General features: G+C 35.1%; 1 protein-coding gene across 2 annotated transcripts in view; it reads right to left on the minus strand.

Moving 5' to 3' along the window:
* The window catches only part of LOC100782481 (uncharacterized), a 56,253-nt gene that overhangs the window by 20,911 nt on the left and 14,234 nt on the right, over positions 1-21,108 (minus strand). For both annotated transcript variants that reach the window (XM_006583910.4, XM_014778196.3), the window contains 18 exons: positions 20,760-20,873; positions 20,143-20,238; positions 18,778-18,845; positions 18,244-18,364; positions 17,943-18,161; positions 17,609-17,836; positions 17,398-17,507; positions 14,660-14,756; positions 13,020-13,115; positions 12,773-12,913; positions 12,342-12,410; positions 7,786-8,232; positions 7,367-7,684; positions 7,049-7,180; positions 5,977-6,090; positions 5,577-5,761; positions 4,901-5,009; positions 4,684-4,827 (listed from right to left, as the gene is read on the minus strand). In XM_006583910.4, the coding sequence (XP_006583973.1) occupies positions 4,684-4,827; positions 4,901-5,009; positions 5,577-5,761; positions 5,977-6,090; positions 7,049-7,180; positions 7,367-7,684; positions 7,786-8,232; positions 12,342-12,410; positions 12,773-12,913; positions 13,020-13,115; positions 14,660-14,756; positions 17,398-17,507; positions 17,609-17,836; positions 17,943-18,161; positions 18,244-18,364; positions 18,778-18,845; positions 20,143-20,238; positions 20,760-20,873 (2,808 nt within the window). The remainder of the gene's footprint in view (positions 1-4,683; positions 4,828-4,900; positions 5,010-5,576; positions 5,762-5,976; positions 6,091-7,048; positions 7,181-7,366; positions 7,685-7,785; positions 8,233-12,341; positions 12,411-12,772; positions 12,914-13,019; positions 13,116-14,659; positions 14,757-17,397; positions 17,508-17,608; positions 17,837-17,942; positions 18,162-18,243; positions 18,365-18,777; positions 18,846-20,142; positions 20,239-20,759; positions 20,874-21,108) is intronic.

Here is a 21,108-nt window from a genome sequence, read left to right on the forward strand (position 1 = left end):
TCGCGCCGACAAACAGGACAACCCATACGACTAAGGCCGACAATCATTTCGCTGGAAAAGGGGGATCATGGTCTTCGCTCACACTGGACATCTCCGAGGAAGATAAACGGCGCTACAAGAACGTATGGGTGGGAAGATTGAAGAAGCTGGAGACCTTCGAAAGACTAGAAGATGAAGTGGCATGGCACTTAGGTCCAGGTGTCTCGCCCAAGTACTTTGGTGATGACATGACTCTTCTTCTCGACCTCTCCGACACGAGAGCAGAAGCGATTATAAGCGAAGAGACAGAAAAACAATGAGATTAAGAAACTGGTGTCCTTGCAAAGAAATTTCTTGTGAGGGGGTTCTCAAGAGCTTAAGAAAATTGCTTGGGTGAAGTGGGATGCCATTTACCTTCCCAAGGAGGTTGGGGGACTTGGGATCAAAGATATTTCCAAATTTAATGCAGCCTTGATGGGTAGATAGATATGGGCTTTATCATCTAACCAGAATCAGTTATGGGCCAGAATCTTAACATCCAAATATGGTGGCTGGTCAGACCTCAGTAATGGCAGAGATAAAGCTTGGCACTCTCAATGGTGGAGGGATCTTCGAAAATTAACTCAGCAGCCTGAATTCAGTTCTGGAAAGATAAATGGTTGGGGGCTGATTCTACTCTCCAGCAGCAGTATCATCAGCTGTTCCTGATTAGTGGTCAGCAGAACAGCATCATTTCGACTATGGGAAGCTTTTCTCAGGGACAATGGAGTTGGGATCTAAAATGGAGAAGGAATTTGTTTGATCATGAACAGGATATAGCTGTGGCTTTTATGGAAGCAATTAATACTACACAGCTTCAGCCTCATATGCAGGATACCATGATGTGGACAGCTGACTCTTCGGGTGTGTATTCTACCAAATCAGCTTACAGACTATTAACAGTTAATAACAGACAATTTCCAGAGACTAATATCTACAAGACACTGTGGAAGCTGAACATCCCCCCAAGGGCTGCGATTTTTTCTTGGAGACTTATTAAAGATAGATTACCCACTAGATGTAATCTCCTTAGAAGAAATGTAATCATTCAGGAATATGTATGTCCTCTGTGTGGAAACTGAAACTATCAGGAGGAGGCTGGTCACTTGTTTTTCAATTGTGAATTGACCAGTGGATTATGGTGGGAATCAATGAGGTGGAATCGGATGGTGGGACCACTTGTAGCTTCTCCAGCATCTCATTTTGCTCAATTCTGTGATGGCTTTGGAGCAGGGAAGAATCATAATCGATGGTGTGGATGGTGGATTGCACTAACTAGCTCAATATGGCAGCATAGGAATTTACTGTTATTCCAAGGCAATCGATTTGATCCATCCAAAGTGATGGAAGATGCTTTATTCCTAACATGGTCATGGTTAAAGACCAGAGATAAAAAGTTTTGTACTTCTTTCAACCACTGGTCTTCCAACCTTGTGGAATATTTTGGTTAATATGGGTTATACATATCTAGCATATGTGGTGGGGTCAATGTTGGCTTTTCTAATCTTGTATTGGAGGGTAGTGTAATAGGTGTCTTGCACTTATGTATATGTCACCAGTAGTACCTCTGGTGCTGCTGTAGTTCTGATTAATAATATACTATATTTTCTGCCTTCCAAAAAAAAAATATTGCTTTTAGGTGTCATTGGCAGGAACAGAATGCAAAGATTATTGAGGGAAAATCTATATCCCTAGATTTGCTTCAATAGATTCTCTAGAAGCTCAAAAAGGGTATCCTAAACAACACACACTCTTGATTGTAATGTTCCTGTTGAAAAGTCCATAATTATCTGTCCACTAACCAGGTGCCTAGACGATTATCACTATGCCTAAAGTTTGATACCAGGAAAAAAATTCAAAACAGGGAGATCAGTTTTTAGTTTATTCACCAACACACATTCTTGATTGTGTGATGCTGCCGTTGGAAACTGCATATTTAAGTTAAGATCTGTCCACTAATTGGTAGACTGTATATATTGCAACCTAGGAAATGTGATTAACATTGTAATAAGAAATACTAACTGTAAGAAAGGGAAGGAAAATAAGAGAAGAAAATTTACTGATATCTAAAGTTTAGACTGTCATTTATATTAATTCTAAGAGTTCTCAAATATATGCAAGTTATCTGTCAGATCAATTAGGTTAGGATGATGAACTGTTTCAGACAAGACCAACTAACAGTTACATTACAGTGCAGATGGCATTCCAGCTGGCAGTACATGAATACACAAGCACGTCTCTAATAAGCATCATTAACCCAATATTTTCCCAATTATTTCTTTCTTCATTGTTGTAAAAAGTTATGTATTTATTTTTTATAAATTTCATTCTGCTGAGTGCCCAAATCACTTGAGCAGTTTCTTTCAAACCCATGTATTCATTGTTTACTGGTGCTTTTTTCAGCCTCAATCAACCCTGAAACACCATGCAATCCATGGCCATCCTCCGGTAAAGTTCACACATAAATGCCCGCCGAATCCCCAAGATCCATTGGCAGAAAAGTCCAAAGATGCTGGCATGCCTCAATTTCTGCTCCCTGTTCTGCATGTGAAAGGCACACGCCACCACCAGATACGAGTACGAGATACAGGATTTTTCAAAAAATTAGGGTATGGTTATGTTAATATAAGTTTTATACATACATGTATATGTATGTATGTATGTAGACAGCTTCTCCCATGGACCATGCTCATATATGGTTTATGGTGGTCCAGCCTTTATAATTATTATTATGATATTTTGACCAAAAAAATTTAGTATTTATATAAAAAATGACATTATGGCTCTTAAATAAAAAATTAATTAGACCTTGTCAATTACTTAGATCAGGGACTTGACAAAAAGGACCACCTTAGTGGCTTTCAACACGTGGAGGGGGAACAGACGATGACATCGGTGTAATCGGGGAAGAAGTTTCTCTTGGAATGTGGGTTTGGGGTCTAACTCAACCCTACAAAACTGATTTGTAAGGTGAGGATTGTCCCCAACTTATAGACTCTATCTTGGTACTATCTCTAGTCAATGTCGGACATGAATTTTTTTCAATACATCCCGTCATGCCTAGCACTTTTAGGGCTTGGTTGTGGATATGGTGGGCGACCCTTTTTAATGGATCTAGGATAGATTCTGTTACCACAAAGTTGCTACCCACTTATATACTCTATTTTGGCAGTTTCCAACGAGGTTGGGTTGATGGTGTTTGTAGCCACTGTGGTTGGGATCCGGAGGAAGACCTACTTTGTGGCTTCTGATGGAACAAAGGGGAAACTAGTGGCAGCAACGACAATGTTGTTGGGAAAGAAGTTTCTGACGAGTTTGGGCTGATCCATCTTGTAGAAGAATCAGCGGTTTGCCTTTTCTGGTTGATTTTGTTGGTCAAGGCTTAGTGGTTTTCTGTTGATCTTTTTTTCTGTCTCTTTTATTTTTTGGGGAAGGATTTGTCTAGTGTGTTTAGCTGACACAACTTAAAAGTTTTTTCTTTATTATGTAATTTGCGGTCATCTTTGTGAATTAACTTCTGGGGTGGTGAGGTGGAAGTACAGTTGGTGACTTTGAGATCTGGATGTGGTTAATATGCAGAAACAATGACAACGAGGACGACAAAGCAAACGGTAGTCTGCAATGAGGGGTTCTTGGGAAGGGGAAGAGGGAGAGGTCCTAAGATGCAAAGGGTGCACCACTGCCGGAAATCATCTCCAGCTGTGGCAGACGGTGGTGAAGAAGTTCCCAACGAGAAGGGGTTGATGGTTTATGGTACCAATTAACTTTAGTTACTACTATAAATCTTCTGTCATAATTAATTCAAATTATTAATCAGATCAGGGACAAATCAGTAAACAACAATATATTCTTAATTATAAATATAAATTACAGAATAAGAAATTTAAACTGTTCATTATTTTAATAATATATCTAGTGGTCATAAGAAGCGATCCGCTATAAACCACACTCTACAATGTTCACCTTAGATTAGGTCATACACACACACACACACACACTCTCTTATATACAGACAAATCAAAATTTTAACATAAAAAATTAATAATACTTGCACATTAAACTTAGGCAGGTTAAACTGATAGTCCTTTAGTCCGCGGATAAAGCCTGCTAGGTCCACAGGCTTAACAGGACGGACTCAGAAACTCAATATAATTATACAAACTTTAAAAAAATAGGTCCGTTATCTATCCAATCCACAGGCTTCATGGATCGGTTCACAGACCTAGGTCAGTATACCCACCGCTGCAAATGATAAAATAAAATTAAAAACACAAAACAAGCATAATTTATAGCAATTTACTCTCATCACTTCCTTGTACTGAGTGAATAAAATCATCTCTAAATCTGGTTTCATCAAGAGAAAGAGTAGTAACAACCTTAAGAATGCCAGTCCCTTCAAATGACTAGCGAGACTGAGACAATAAATCATTAATGCCATAAGCACAAATGCTAATTGTATACAATCACAATCATTTACTTTTAACCACATGTGATGGGTGAAAGCTGGATGAAAAATCCTAGCGGTACGCTTTTTATTACTCCTTTTTTTTTTTAATTTCAACATGCTCATTAGTGCATAGACTTCAAAAAGAAAGGTAAAGTTTCACACATTGGGAGGGAAATACAAGAAAACACCTAAACATTAGGGTTTGGAATTGGAGTTACCTTCACTTCAAGTGAAAAAGTTGGGACTTTCCGGAAAACATCCCTCAAACTTCGACGAACAAATATATCAAGTCCCTGACCCTCACGTATCATTGGTTTTCCAAGACGACCATCAATTCCAACAGACATGTTAATACCCAGAATCTGTAATTCATTTGTAGTCAGGAAGACGTCAAGAATTTTAATTGCAAGAACCCTTGTGACAAGAAATGTGTACCTGAGCATGAAGAAGATCAATATGCACAGCTGAAGGATCTTCTTCTTGAGATCCATACCAACTGAATTCATTTTTAATCTGTAGCTTTCCCAGATCAAGTTGTATAAAACTGGAAGTCAATAAATTTTTCAGCTTGTAAGATACAAAAACTATTTGTTATCTGTCCCCAATAGCTTAAGCTTTTAGGAGAGAGAGCTTTGCCAATGTTATAGCAAAATTCTTAATAAACCCCTCTTATTAACAAATAAAAAGTAACTTCCACCAACGGATATTGATCTTCAGTTCTCCTAAAATTTTGATATGTTATTAAAGAAACTTCTCCCTACCCCACATATCCTCCCAGAATTTTATTTGTCATCCATCACCAAAATTAAAAGAAATCAGAAGAACAAAATATATATAAGTAATTTTCTAATAGCACTTACTACACCATAGTAACCATCTGAAACTCTCAGATTTATAGCAAAAGCAAACACCATGACACATAATCAAGCACACACTATCATGCTTTTTGTTATTCAACGTGACAACCAATTATGTCAATAATGCAATGCAATTTTCACCCTATTATATTTTGACTTTAACACAAAGCCCATAATACCGTCATAAAAAATAACCAAGCACATTAAATAAAAACTGCTATTAGACTCCACAAACAGATTTAAAGATCACTAACTCTTTGCTCATTGAATTCCTTGGAACAATGATAATTGGAGTGTCGAGTGCAAGATCCAGCTTGAGTGCAGTAGCTCCATCTATTTCATATTTCTGAATCAACCATTCAAATCCTCCAACTTTATCCACAAGTTTTATTGCTTCTTCAGTGTGCGGGGAGGCAAGTTCCATGAAGTACATCATTATCTGGAACCAACAACAAATATAGAAATATTTTTCCTTTTCAGATAGACAGAGAAATATGTCAAATGCTTGATGAACCCAGAGACCATGTGTATTAAAATTTTAAACAAAACAGGGCAAGAAACTGTATCTCAGAAGCTAAACAGCTTTAACATGAGAAACAAAAAAAGTACTAATTTTAATATCTGACTCCAAATTTACTGAGTTTTCGAGCATACCTCTTGCACAAATCTATAAAGGAAAACAATGCGAACAGCTGAAAGATGGCCTTGCAAGCTATAATCATATCCTTCATAGTCATCGTCTCCAGCACTATAAGAATTAAATTTGAACTGAAAACAAAAATCAATATGTATTTGTAAAGTTGCCATTCCAATCATGAACGACAAAGCAAATTACTAATCATTATTAAAAATGATTTTGAAATAGATAAATGTCATTATAGATTATTAAATATTAACGGTAAAATATAAATACATAACATATATCCCACACACACAAATGCACACCACATTAAATTTAATTGATCATCAAACTTTTAAGATTTAAGTTTAAAAAGGAATGCTAGTAACACATTTCTTTTTTTATTTTTTTCATTTTTTTATTATTAAATGTAAGTTGTTAGTTGTTAGAAATTCATGTGAGACCCACAAATGATGTGGGACCCATTTCTTATTTTTTATTGTATTTAGTGGAACTTACAGTTACATGGATTCCACCCATTAAAATAGTATGTTGAAAAGAGTGTGTTACAGACCTTTCTCCAATCTAAAATTATTCCCATATGCATGGTTTTATGTCTAACAGTTTGAAATAATAAAATATAATAAAAACAGGCAGAGAGTACTAATATGTAAGTTCTTCATGTCGTAAAAAACACTAATAACAACATGAAAATAAATTTAAAATACAATTTTTTTTAATAATTACATACAAGTACAAAACCCAAATTAGAATTACACCACTAATAATACAACAAATAAGCAAAACAAAATGAGTTCATTTAATAATAATATTTTGAATGAGTTTTGTTAAAAGATTTAATAGTTTATATTGAATATAAACTTGTCCAAAATCAAAATATGCTAATTTAAACTGGCACAATATGTACTATGATTGTTAATCAAATAAAAAATTTAGAAGTGGCATGTGAAACCTTAAATTATCCGTGCAAGGGGTAAAATAACATGTTTGAATAGAGAAATATTTGGGGAAAAAAACTGAAATTAAAACACAAACACACACACAATGAGTCTCTAAAAGGATGGTTTATGGATAAAGAAAGCACACCTTTATAAGGGAATCAACACCAGGATTACGAATGTCACAAAGCCAATCCCAACACTGATCTGATCCAAGGGATGTATCACAAAGTCTAAAATTCCCTAATGTTCCATCAATGGAAAGAGAACTTGGGTGAACCTTGATAAGAAAAATATTATGTTTCAGAGTTTGTATACAAATGACAATAAATAATAGATAACACCAATTCTTTTACAACTAAAGCAAATGAAAAGGAATTGCTTAGAAATAGAATGGAAACCAATGGTATATAGAGATCCACAGAGAAACGAGAAAAGAAGGCTCTAACCAGCTAACAGAAATTACCTTAAGATCCAGTAAGAAGCTTTCTTGAACTAATGTAGCAAGCTGAGAACCATCCTCCTTGTTAAGAAAAATAGTTACACTGTCCACATTCATGTTCAAATAAAATACTACACGTTCTTTACCAAATCCCAACAATCCACTAACGGGCCCCTCTTCATCAGTTCTCTCCTTTACCACAAGTTTCTCTGAAGAAGTTGCCAAAGTGTCCGTGGGACTTGTCACTTTATTTCCAGAGCTTATATCCAAACCAAAACTTATCAAAGCAACAATAGTCGGTCGGTTGCAGAAAAATTCCAGTTTGGACATACGAACACACATCTGAAGATTAACAATCAGAAATGTAAATACCGCAATGTATAATAATATAAAAGAAAACACCAGAAACTCCAATTCATTGTCAACAATGCCCAACTAAGTACCTGTGTATCTATGCCATCATAATCAGGTGAACAAGAACTTCTTGTTGTAAAGGAGACAGATACAAAATTTGAAGTATCACTTCCCTGTGCCTCATAATATACCTCACGAGGAGTGCCCTTTTCATGCATTATGTTTTCTAGAGACTCGAAATCAGAAGCAATCCCCACCAATCCCTGATGATCCAAATCCATATTATGTAAACAATATCCTCCATCAGTTTGAGAAATGAATTCAGATAATGCATCCGTAAAGCTGTCATCATCATCATGAGACACTTCCTTCCCATGGGAATCATACATGTCAGAGGATGAAGTTTCACTCTGCAAGACAGAAACAGCAAGATAACGCGGAGCTACAGATAGACGACCCTGAAGTTCATCCTTAATTTTTAAAGAATGCAATTTCATCTTCACTGTCAAGTCGCCATCTGCAAGAAGGACATGGACCTGGGAAACAAAACAGCAACCACAGTAGCATTCATAATTGAATCAAAGTTACAAAATAAGAAAAATACCAAATTCACTTCCAAATTGGAAAATTTTAATGGCAAATAGAAATAGCTAAAATTACTCAATGGATTGTAAATATATTCACACAATATTTTTCATTTCTCCATTCGTTAGTTCAAAACTTAACTCCGCCTATGTTTTTTCATAACTAGTCTAAAGCCTGGGTTAAGGAGGAGGGTGGTGTTAAGCCCCCGCCAGCCAAAGTAAAACTTGCCGTAAAAACCAAACATGGATTCTTAGTTCAAAACTTCAAATCAGTTTATGGAACCCAACATGCCTTTGCTATTATGGAATGGGGGTATGTTCCTTTTTGAGTCAGATAATCCACTTTAACAGCTCTCATTTTTACTGCAGCAACCAATTCCTATTTTGTAAGCTTCACAGTATTCATAAGATTCTAAAATATAAGATTTGGAGCTTCAACCTCTCCATGTTTATGCTCAAAAGACTATTTAACTTGCATCTCTCTCCCATTACTGTAACAACAGTACAGCTAAATACTGTTGGGAAAAATCCAAGTCCCACATCAGCTAAAAATAAAGCCTAGTTAGAATATATAAGTGAGGGACAACCCTCATCTCTTGAGCTAGCTTTTGAGGTTGAGTTAGACCTAAGCTCATATTCTAAGATGGTATCAGAACCAGGTTCAAAATTAATCCAAAGGGTCACCCACCATTGTTATTCACGCACCAAAAAGCCCAAGAAGTGGTGGGTGTGAGGGGATGTATTAGGAAAAACCCAAGTCCCATATTGAAGATTAATCAAAAAAAGGGGTCACCCATCATTGTTTTTTTTTTTTTTTTTATCAGCCAAAATAAGTATATATATATATTAGCAAAGTACCAGAGGTACTAGAAGTACAAGCTAAAATTCTGGTCTAGTTCAGCACCATAACAATTTGGTTGCTGACCCAGAATAAGTTTCATATTATAAGACTAATACAATTAATGAACCTAGATACAAATCCTCATCTGCGGAAAAATCCTTCAGTTAGGTTTGATGACCACTGATTATAGTGGGTTGTGAAATCCTTCTCTAAGTTTTTGAGCCAAGTCCATAACAGAAATACTGCATCATCCACCATTTTATTTGCATTGTTGTTCATGCACCAAGCCCAAGAAGTGTTGGGCGTGAAGGGGGGTGTTGGTAAAAACCCAAGTCCCACATCGGCTAAAAATAAAGTCAAGTTAAAATATATAAGTGAGGGGCAACCCTCATCCCTTGAGCTAGCTTTTGGGGTTGAGTTAGGCCTAAACTCACATTCTTAATATTCTAAGAAATACCATAATGCCATAAATGTTTCAACTCAAAATTCACATGCTCAAATTCAGCAACAAGTACCTGATACCTGGGTATGGAAACATGAGCCTAATGAACTTTATTCGACAAGGAGTGCATATAAACTGCTGCAGGGTCATTTAGAGGGTGAAGATCAGGATGGAGCTCTTCAAGACCTATGGAAGCTAAAGATTCCTGCTAAGGCATCAATCTTTGCTTGGAGGCTAATTAGAGATCGACTACCGACTAAATCGAACCTGCATAGAAGACAAGTGGTGTTGGAAGATAGCCTCTGTCCATTTTGCAGAATTAGGGAGGAAGACGCATCTCACATATTTCTTGAATGTAATAAAATACGACCTCTATGGTGGGAATCTCAGACTTGGGTACGATCCTTGGGGGTGTCTCCAATTAACAAAAGACAACACTTTTTGCAGCATGTACATGGGACACCAGGATCGAAGAGGTATAACAGATGGAAGACTTGGTGGATAGCCCTAACTTGGTCTCTATGGAAGCATAGGAATCAGGTCATCTTCCAGAATGCACAGTTCAATGGAATAAAGTTGCTGGAGGATGCTGTGTTTTTGCACTGGACATGGATTAGAGCTATGGAGAAAGATTTTTCTATGCACTATAACCAGTGGTCTAGCAACCTAATAGATGGTTTTTGTAATTAGGAAACAAAAACCTGTGGGGCAAGGTGTTGTACTTGTTGTTGGGAATTCTGGATTGATCAGACTGATACACAGCCTGACTCCTTACATCCAGTAGCCTATTTATAACTATAATGTATCTTTAGTACCTCTGGTACTTTTATCTAATAAAAACTACTTTTGCTGTCCAAAAAAAAAAAAACATAAATAGAAAAGGCAATGCATATACAGATGTACAGCTGTTTCAAGAAACAAAAGTCGTAACTAAAGGAAGATCTCCATGCTTCAACTATCCAAACAGAAGCTTTCAAACACTAGACTACAAAGATCCATACCGCCTCCTTCTTAGTGTAAAAAAAATTACCCAAACTCCCACTTGAGAAAAGAAATCTGTACAAAAACACACTATTTTCCCAGGGCTTTACCATTTGCTGACAACCTGGCACTAGATATTTTCTACAAACAAATCCATATAAAGGGGAATAAGGGAAGAAAGGCAACAGCATTCTCAACGGCTATATAATCAAGCACACTGCTCTAAGGCTTCTAACAGAAAGTGGAGGGTTTGGTGGATAGCAGCAATAGTTTCTATCTGGTATTATAGGAACGACATGATTTTTAACAATCAACAGTTCTCTATTTCAAAGCTGGTGGATATCGCTATTTTTAGATCTTGGTCCTGGTTGAGGGGATGGGAAAAGGGCTTTGCTGTTCCTTTTCAACAATGGTCCTCATCCATGTCTCTTGCATTCACCTAGTAAGGGAAGGGTGGCTAGATCTTGTATTGTTTCCTGTTGGGGAGGTTTTTGTAGGCTTTTTTCTTTAGCCTAAGCCTATGGCTTACTTTTGTATCTCAGTAGTACCTCTGGTACTATTCTATTATAATATATGATATTTTTGGCCGTTCAAAAAAAAAAAAAAAAATCAAGCACACTGCAATGGCAGGAACTGCAGTAGCAGGAAAGGGGAAACTAGTTATGTACAATTAGACTAGTTAATTAGTTATAGAAATTAATTAGATTTTAGAGGAAAGGATTCATTCTATTCAGTTATTATTAGTAGATTGAGCGTTTTTTTCTCTTTGTGAAATGTGAAATCCAAGGGTTTCCCCTTCACCAAGAAATTCTTCTTTCTTTCACAAAGAGCAAAAGCTCAATCTACAAATAATGACAAAAAAGATTAGGAATTAGGTAGTTAATACAGTTAGGATATCAATTCATTATGGGTTAGTGAGTATGTAAAGGGAAATAATTCATCCAGTCCTTGCATCATTTGAGAATTGAGCTTTGCTCTTTGTGAAAGGAAAATCCTTCATTAAGAGCAAAGCCTCGCAGGAGATCTCTCTCTCCTATTTTTCTGTTTCTTCCATCCAATTCAATAAAAAAATATTCTTTCTCAATTGTATTCTTGGTTCCTAACACATCTAGATAAAATTTTGATCAAATAACCATAACTATGAATTGTTATCTATATAGAACATGACTTGCTATGCTATATCCTGTGTTATTAAATATATTATGACTTACAATTAAAAAAATAATGTTAAATGAAGCCTGTTAACAAAAAGAATAAAAAAAATCTCTTAAGGTTTTGATATTCGACCAAAATGTTCAAGAAATATAACTTACTCTTAAACTATACCGGTCTTTTATCCCCACAATAATATGTGTTATCTAGTCCTTAGAGCTTCAAACAGATTAAAACAATACATAAGTTCCTAAGAAATACTTTCGAACATTTACCATGCAATTTCATTATTGGAAAGCCACCTTAATTATGGTCCTCTCTAGCCCATCTTAGATGCAACCTCTTTAGGGGTTGCCTGAATTGCAACCTCAAAGGTGGTGGTTTAGTCCTACATTCACTAGTAATATGCCAAATTGAAGTATACAAGTGGGGGACAACCCTCACCTTACAAGCTGATTTTCTAGGTTGAGTAAGGCCCAAAACCCACATTCAAAGAGTCACTCAAACCCAAGAACATTTCTCTGCATTCCATTGCATACGACAAAAGTGTAACATGTCTAAAAAAATTGAACAATCCAGGGCCATTCCAATTAAAAATGCATCTACCTAAACACAAATCTTAGAAGAAAAAATATATGCACAAACCTTTCCCCCATCCGCAACAACTTCAAGAATGAGAGACTCATCAAGCTTTCCATTTATGGTATCCCCAACCTGCACAAATGTAAATAAATAAATATATATATATATATATATATATATATATATATATATATATATATATATTTGTCTCAATGGATTTTGCACAAACAAATATTAACCTTGAAAAGTGAACCCTAAACAAGTAAATGTGAGGAAGAACAGGTCAAAATATCCAAAAAGTACCAGCAAAAATCATGGGTTCAACAATAAACTCTAAAAGACAAGATAGTACAAAGGCAATGTTCGGGTATCGAGACAAAAACAAAAAATGACAACCAGAATGTGTATGAATACAAATGGATGTCTGTATGCATCACACGGTGGTCATTCCTCATGTTACTGCCAGTCAAAGCCTTAAAAAGAATGTAGCCCACCTTTCCATATATAAACAACTTCAATTCCACCAGTGCCCCATTTATAACAATGTCAGCTGTTTTTGTATTTGGGGTACTAAGAACATTGTAGGAAGTAGCATTGCCCTCTGAGTCACCTAGCACATCAACTGATGGAGGAGTCTACATGAAGCATGTATACTTGTATGAAATCGACAATAAATAAAACAGAAATAATAATTTATCAAAACAAAAAGCATGAGAAGAAAGCAGACTAAGGATGCCATACAGAAGCTTGATATGTGGCTTGTACAAGTCCTTTAAACCAGCTAGCCTTCTCCTCTTCTCGAAAAGCTAAGATCCATGTGCTAGAAGATTCCAGAGCCTATGAGGTAATTATTGATTTAAGAGATAAAAATTGAGGAAGTTACTAAAAAAAAGAGGCATTCCTAACATAATTTTGTTGTTTATGTCTCACTTATAATTCAGCATTCAAAAACAGAAAGAAGCAATAAAAGCATAAATCATGTTCCTATGTCTCCCCTTATCCTCATAATGAAGTAAACAACTTTTTATATAGAAAAAATATTTTTAAGAGAAACAAATTACAAGAACAAGGGTGAGGATAAGATATCCTCCAAAATATGATTTATGGAATTTTTCTGAAGATGGTTGGAGATGGGATCTCAATTGGAGGAGGAATTTATTTGACCACGAAAGTATATTGGCAGTGAATTTTATGGAAGATATTTCCTCTATTTTTATTCAGAGAAATGTGAAGGATACTATGGTGTGGAAAGCTGAATCTACAGGAGTGTATTCCACCAGTTCAGCATATAGAATGATATTGAATATCAATGCCTCAGCCTCAGATGTTAGAATTTTCAAATTAATATGGAAGATGAACATCCCCCCAAGGGCAGCAACTTTCACTTGGAGGCTCCTCAAGGACAGATTACCTACTAAGGGTAACCTTCTAAGAAGAAATATCATTATCCAAGATGCTGATTGCCCTTTATGTGGTCAAGTTCAGGAGGAAGTGGGTCACCTATTCTTTAATTGCCAAAGGACACTGCCCCTATGGTGGGAATCCATGTCATGGCTACAGGTTGTAGGACCACTCCCAACTGCCCCAGCAAGTCATCTAACACAGTTTTGTGAAGGATTCAGAGCTAATGTAAATCATAGCAGATGGTATGGGTGGTGGGTGGCTCTAACTAGTACTATTTGGCATCACAGGAATAACCTCATCTTTCAAGGAAACCAATTCGACTCTTCGAAAGTCATGGAAGAGGCTATGATTTCAGCTTGGTCTTGGCTAAAAGCTAGGGAGAAAGGATTCAACACTAGCTTTAATCAATGGTCCTCTAATATAAAGGATCATTTTGGTTAATCTTTGGGGTTTTAATTTTTTGATGGGCTAGTTTGGGTTTTATCTTTGGGAGGCAGCACCAATGGTGCTTTGTATTATCTCTTCATTCAGTACCACTTGTACTGTTTGTGCTTATCTTAATAATATAATATACAATTTGCCTTCCAAAAAAAAATGTATATAGCTAAAAAAAATGATTGCATATCTACAACATAAAATTAACACATTTCAAATCTTTGGTGACAAAGTGTAAATATAAATCTGAGTGGACTTGCATGTTTAAGGTGCAGAAGAGACTGAGGCAGGTTAAAAGTTTCATTTGCTACCATGCTGTGGAATAACTTGCTTGAGGTATTCCATCTTTAGTTGGACAAGGACACACTAAGTCATGAAAAATACATGGACAATTGAAAACAAGAGTCCACGATGAACAGTAGCAGACTAGAATTGATTATTTCAGTAATGATACGTGTTTCAAGAGAACCCTAAACAAATATCAGCTGTTTAGGGTTGAACCCTAAACAAAGGCAATGGATTAAAGTAATTATTTAGCTCACCTTTTGAATGTCCATTCCCCTGGTGCTTACAGCAATACAAAATGCGGAACCACCAACATTTGTTGAGGGCACATCAAGGACTTGCCTACCAGCCATGCTGCAGAGTTGAAAGATAAAATTACATAAATACCAAAGATAGTTTTGTTTTTAAAATAATAAATTCTCTTCAAAAGATATAATCATGGCAAAAAAACTTTTTTTTTTTGCTCAGCAAATTATGGCAAAAAACTTATTTGCACTTTTGGTCCCTTTAGTTTAGATTTTAGACTATGTGCAGTTTTCGTCCCTCAAGTTTTTTTTAGCAAATTAAGTTTCTCTATTTTTAACATTAGGCAAGTTTGGTCCCCCTGTTGGTTTTCTTCTACCTAAAACCCTGAAATTCTCATTTTCTATCCAAATATTTGGGCTTTATGATGGAATTGGAAGATAGAATAGTTTTAAAATTTTGAAAGTAAAAAATTTAGTGAAAATCAATAGTTTGAAGCATCAAGGATTTTATATTTTTTTTTTTTTTGAACGGCCAAAAATATCATATATTATATTAGAATAGTACCAGGGGTACTACAAAGATACAAAAGAAAGCCATAGGCTTAGGCTAAAGAATAAAGCCTACAAAAACCTCCCCAACAAGAAGCATTACAAGATCCAGCCACCCTTCCCTTACTAGGTGAAGGCAAGAGACATGGATGAGGACCATTGTTGAAATGGAACAGCAAAGCCCTTTTCCCATTACAAGATCAAGGATTTTATATGATGCAAGATTAGGGTTTGAAGATGGAAAACTTTCAAGATTTTTTTTGGGTGAAATTTAATGTTTTGGTTGGTGAATTTTGAGCAAAAGATAGTTCGAACTTCGAAACACTAATTGAGTTGAAAGTAAGAATTTGGGGGTTTTAGGTAGAAGAAAATTGATTGAGGGACCAAATTTGCTTAATTTAAAAATAAAATAAAATAACTCTTAAAGAGCTCAAAGGATTTGGGAGGAATTTTAATGGAGGGGAAAGAAGATAACCATTTTCTTGTTTGGTTCACAAGGGGAGGGGAGGGATTTTAAAAATAAATTTACTTTTGTATCCTTATAGTTATATTTTAAAACATAAGTAGAGATATTTTAGTCATTTCAATTGAAATGTTTTAAATCTCCTTCCCCTCCCCACTCCAAATTCCCCCGATATTGGAGGGGAGCAAAAATTAGATGAGAAGGGTTTCCCCTCTCTGTCCCTCCTAAAAATTGAACCAAACAACCTTAATTTAAAAAATCCCTCCCCTCCATTTCCTTCGAACCAAACACTATGTTAGAGACAACTACAACCTTAATTGCGTATTTTTAGCTCTCATAGGAAGCTAGAAAATAGAAAGCAATTGCTTCTCCAAAATAAGTTGAATTAAACACACTACATTATGTCACCAAGCAATTCAAAGTATGGTTAGGATTGAAATGCATAGGATGCTAACTCAGCAACTACCACACTTACCCGTAAAACTTCAATTTTCTGGTTTCTTTAGGTTGCGTAACGGCACTCGTAAAATTTTGGGAGGACATTTTGCAATGAGTATCAGTTTCTCTGAAGATTTTCCTCCCCATGATCAACTCTCTACTGTCCATTACTTTCTCAATAAGAATTTTTATTATATATTCAGGGTTCTAATTTACTTTTCAATTTTCAACACTGTAGAGCATAAATATTAGAGAAGTTTCAGTGACATGAATTCTAATGCTTCACTACCAATCCATACAAGAGAGATTGGACTCTGATTTTTCCCATGTGTTGTTGTAAATCCATGTTTCAGTTACCAACTCACTCCTAAGTCCATTAAATTCCTGCTAGACAAACCTATTAGTGAGTACAGAGCTCTTTCTAGGATTAACTTCTTTGCTCAGAAGGAATACTCAAAAGGATCAATATAACTCATTTCAAAGCCTTGTACTTCCCCTCCTCCCAGTAAATATTATATGCAGAACAAACTCAGAAACAGTTGGCTAGTCTCTTTTGCATAAAAGGCAGCTACTTTCCTAGGAAACAGTTGTGATCCATAAAGGGAATTGGATACGCCTTTATGCTTATTGTTGATTATTTATTTTATACAAAGATTTTGACAAGAAATGACAATTTTGCAATAATGTGCAGTTTATTGGTGCATCTGCAAGGAGAAGAAAGCTAATGAGATTAAGGGAGCCTCCTTAATCCCAAAACTTCCTATATAGGATGATGTTTTGAACACTGTTTTAAAGGAGTTTCTATTTCTGGCAAGCAGACAAACTCAGCACTCAGCAGCCTTGCTTATGCTTTTTTAGGTTTACTTACTTTTTGTCCTCTAATTTAATTTTTTAGGTTTAATTTGGTCCTCTTTTTTTTTTTTTTTGGACTGCAAAGATATAATATATATATTAATCAAATAATAGTACCAGTGGTACTACAAGATAAGTAGGAGATAAAGTCTCCAGGAACATGAGTCCAAAAATACATAACACAGATGCCCTACAAGAAACCCCCATATATTAATTTGGTCCTCTTATTATATAAAAGTTCAATTAGGTCCTGTAATTTTTAATGGTTAAGTGAAGTCCTTTACTTTTCAAAGGTTCAATTAGGTCCCTAATTTTTTAAATGGGTTCAATTTGGCCCCATTAAAAACCAAGTAAATGTTCTTTTCTTCTCTTCAATAATTTTTTTTCTTTCATAAAATAACAATGGAATTGATGTCCAAGAGGCAAAAGAGAAAAAGGTGCACAAAACCTTAGGTATCGCTGGTAATTCTGAGACTTTGCAGATTCAAACACATAAAGATATGATCCTGAGAGCACCAGGAAACAAGGATTCCATGTAGCAACAGAATTGCCAATTCCCTACAAAATGAAGTATTATTTTCAATTTTATTGAATGGAATAAATTATTACCTTTAGCGTAAATGGCCAGTGTGTAAATCTAACAATAATTGTGGAATTACCTTCCAAATTAGAATTCTACCATCAGTGGCAAGATCAACAGGACTCCAAGGAACAACTTTAGATTGGAAATTATCAGTTGTAGGCTGACTACAATTTTCCATAGTCTCGTACAATAAGCTCAGAAGTTCCATGATTCTAAAATATCTCTCTGATGAAAAGTGAATGCCAAGGTTTGGCACTTGAATGGAAATAAGAGTGGATGGATAACTTGGATGAGGCACTTTAATCTTGAATAACCAGAGACAAACATAATATGGACAAGTTATGGACATCAAAATGTCATCCAGAAAATTACTGTAGAACAGTTTGGATATTAGTATATAGGAAACAAACCTGATTAACAAGTACTGCCATTCCACACCTATCAATGAGATAATAGGCATTTTCATCTTTTTTGGCAATAGGTGAATTCATTACTTGACTGTCAACACTTGATTTCACCATACTACAACTCCCAAAATCAGAGCCACAGTCTGTAAAAAAGGCAGCAATATCTCGTCCAGATATGTAAAACCGAGAATAAAGATTCCTCTTCTCATCAGACTGGCTTTCCTGTGAAAACACTGAATTGGTAAAGAAAATGCCAACCCACATCATAAGCGCAACTCAAAATCTTGTATTTCAAGTAGCTTACTGCAGTGTGCAGAGTAAAATGACCAAAATCCAGAAGAAAATGACTATCACATAAGTCTGAACCACTGGTTCTGAGTGGAACTCTAACTTTAGGAGCATCAAGATCAATATCAAATGCAAATCTGAAAATCAGTCAGAAACAAGAATCTGTAAATGAGCATTATGTGCTTTTTCAATTTAACAAAAAACAAACTGAAAAAAAATACTAAAGTATCAATTTTCAAATTGGGCATGGCAACAATGTAATCCAAAAAAATGAAAAATAAATGAATAAGTGGAACAGATTTCCTTTGTTACACAATAAAAAGGCTAGTAACTTCTATGGCAATAATTTTCCCTCATATATTCCACGGGAAAAGCTTTGCTGGTCACATCTCTCACTAAAATACACAAGATTTGAGAATGAACATTGCAAACAAAGTTTTCATAGGTATGAACATGAAAAACAGAGAAAATCAAAGCAACAACAAGCATTGAAGACGGAGAAATCAAACACATGGCCCAAAAGAAAAGGAGAATAACAATCGATGATAACCTGCTTTGTTTTTCTAAAACCATTTGAAATTGCTCCTGTGCTCTACGAGTCACTTTCTCAAACTTCATCTGCCCTCGCAATTGTCAGTTAAAAAAATCAGCTCAGAAGGATATAATTTTACTTTTTTTCCTTTTAAATTTACGAATCATATTCACATGTTTCGCTTTTCACAATTTACTTTTAATTTCAAGATAATCATATTCATTGCCTTGAGGGCAGACAGTTCACTTACTAATGGACTTTTTTTTTCACACACAATTAGATTTTTAAACGAGAGGAGGAAATACATACATGGGAGAAAGAAAAAATAACTCCCAAACAAACAGCAAAGCAAAAATATAAATCAATAAAACAAAATATACTCATCACTCCAGACTCTATAGACTCTGGTCCCTCGGCATATCCCTAGAAAATCCACAAAAGATTTTGTAATTTATGTATTCAGACAGAGAGAAGCAACTCAATCCCAAAATGCACTTTTTGTCCAGGGACTAGATCTGCTCAATTTTCTTGCATAAATAATATTTTGATTCCATTTTCCCATACACCAAAAATTTGGCATCGGTTTGATCCTTAAATACACAAACCTTAGCATAAGAAATATTTTTTTAAGGTGAAGCCCATGCAACACATAGATTTAGAGTATATGTGTAGCCCGTGCATGTAACAATATAGTGTGTGTCGGATTTCACATTGGATTTTCCAGAATCACATTGAATTACCAGTTAACGTTATTTTAGATAAATTCATACGCATGGTTTCACAATGAGGAATTAATTCTGTCTCCAAAATTGATTATGAATTGAAGCAACTTTTGATAGCTTTTGTATGGGATCAAAGTTTTGATACTGAATTTTACTACTAACTTACTTTTACAATAAAAACAACCAAACATAAATCACATCACTTCAAAATCAATTTTGTCATTGATCATCCAAACACACATAGAATACAAAAGCTTTAGCTTCAGATAACTAACTGAAGTTATAGTTGTTCTGTGTCACCATAATTTTTAAAATTCAATAAATATTTATGTATAAACAACTGATTCCTATATTGCTCTACTTTCTCTTTCATCTATTACAAATGATTATTTTGGAAAGCTGTTTCTATCAGCTTTTTAAAAAAAAGCTAAAACAGATTTTTTTTTACAGATTCTGATTCTTTTTTTAATCTTATCCAAACAATTCAAAAGATAATCTAAAAGAAACACATTCTTATATGAAGTGTAACTGAGCTAAAATAAACAAATTAAAACACACAAGAAAAAGGAAATTCAGGAACAAAAGTTGTGGCATTCTTATCAATCATATTTATTTAATTTGACAATATTTTAACCAAAGTCATACACCAGGATATAATCACCTGCAAGGCTGTAGCTGTCTCCAATGCAACAGTAGGACTGACAGCCTTACTTCGTTTTAAAAACTCCAAGACACGATCAATACTTTCCATCAAAACCTGTAAGTAAAGAGTAAGAAAGATTCCAAAGATAAAATGATGAAAAACAAGAACCTACTAAATTGAATAGTTTCGATTTCAAACCATTAAGACGTACAAGTTTTTCTATTTTGCAACCACTCTTTTCAATTATTTAGTTCTTTCAAATTAAAATATTTGATGAATAACCATTCCATCAACTGTCTATTGAAAGATTTGTTTATTAAATTCCAAGGCTTTGAATAGATGCCCCTCAGAAGTATTTAGGTGTTGTGTTTAGGGATGTGATATATTTAGCAAGAGTGCAATGCCAAACCCTTCAGAGATATTACTTCCTTTGCAACTCTTATAGGAGCTGACATCAAGTCTTAGCTCAGCTATTTTAGGGGAATGAAAGAGACTCAGTATTGGGCCCAGAGAGAGATCTTTTCAAAGAAAAGAAGAAAATTATAAAACAAAAAAGTAAAAGGAAAATAAAAGGTTTCAGGGAAATGGGAAAATAATAAACTCCTTTTTTACTCTCCTAAAGACTGAGAAATTACCGTAACATGGCAGGGAGCAATTGTAGCTGACAATCTCCAGTCAATATTCTCCCCAATTGGTAAGTGCACAAAACTAGCCACTAATGCATTCACCTTCTGCTCACTATAGACACTCTGCACATCAAGTTCCCAACAAATATGAACTAACAAACAAAATCTAAAAAGAAAAACCACTAGACTTCAATTATATTAGCAATTGAGACAAACTATGGAATTTTAAGGAACCTTTAAAGGGACACGTAAAATAGTAGAACAGGAAAAAGAGGAACCCAAATGTAAGTAAAAACAAATAAAAACTTTGGATAATTTTAGCAAATTGAAAATTATGACATAATATATTTATGCATCA

Source organism: Glycine max, chromosome 7 (genome assembly GCF_000004515.6).
Source record: "Glycine max cultivar Williams 82 chromosome 7, Glycine_max_v4.0, whole genome shotgun sequence".
In the NCBI taxonomy this organism is placed as follows: domain Eukaryota; kingdom Viridiplantae; phylum Streptophyta; class Magnoliopsida; order Fabales; family Fabaceae; genus Glycine; species Glycine max.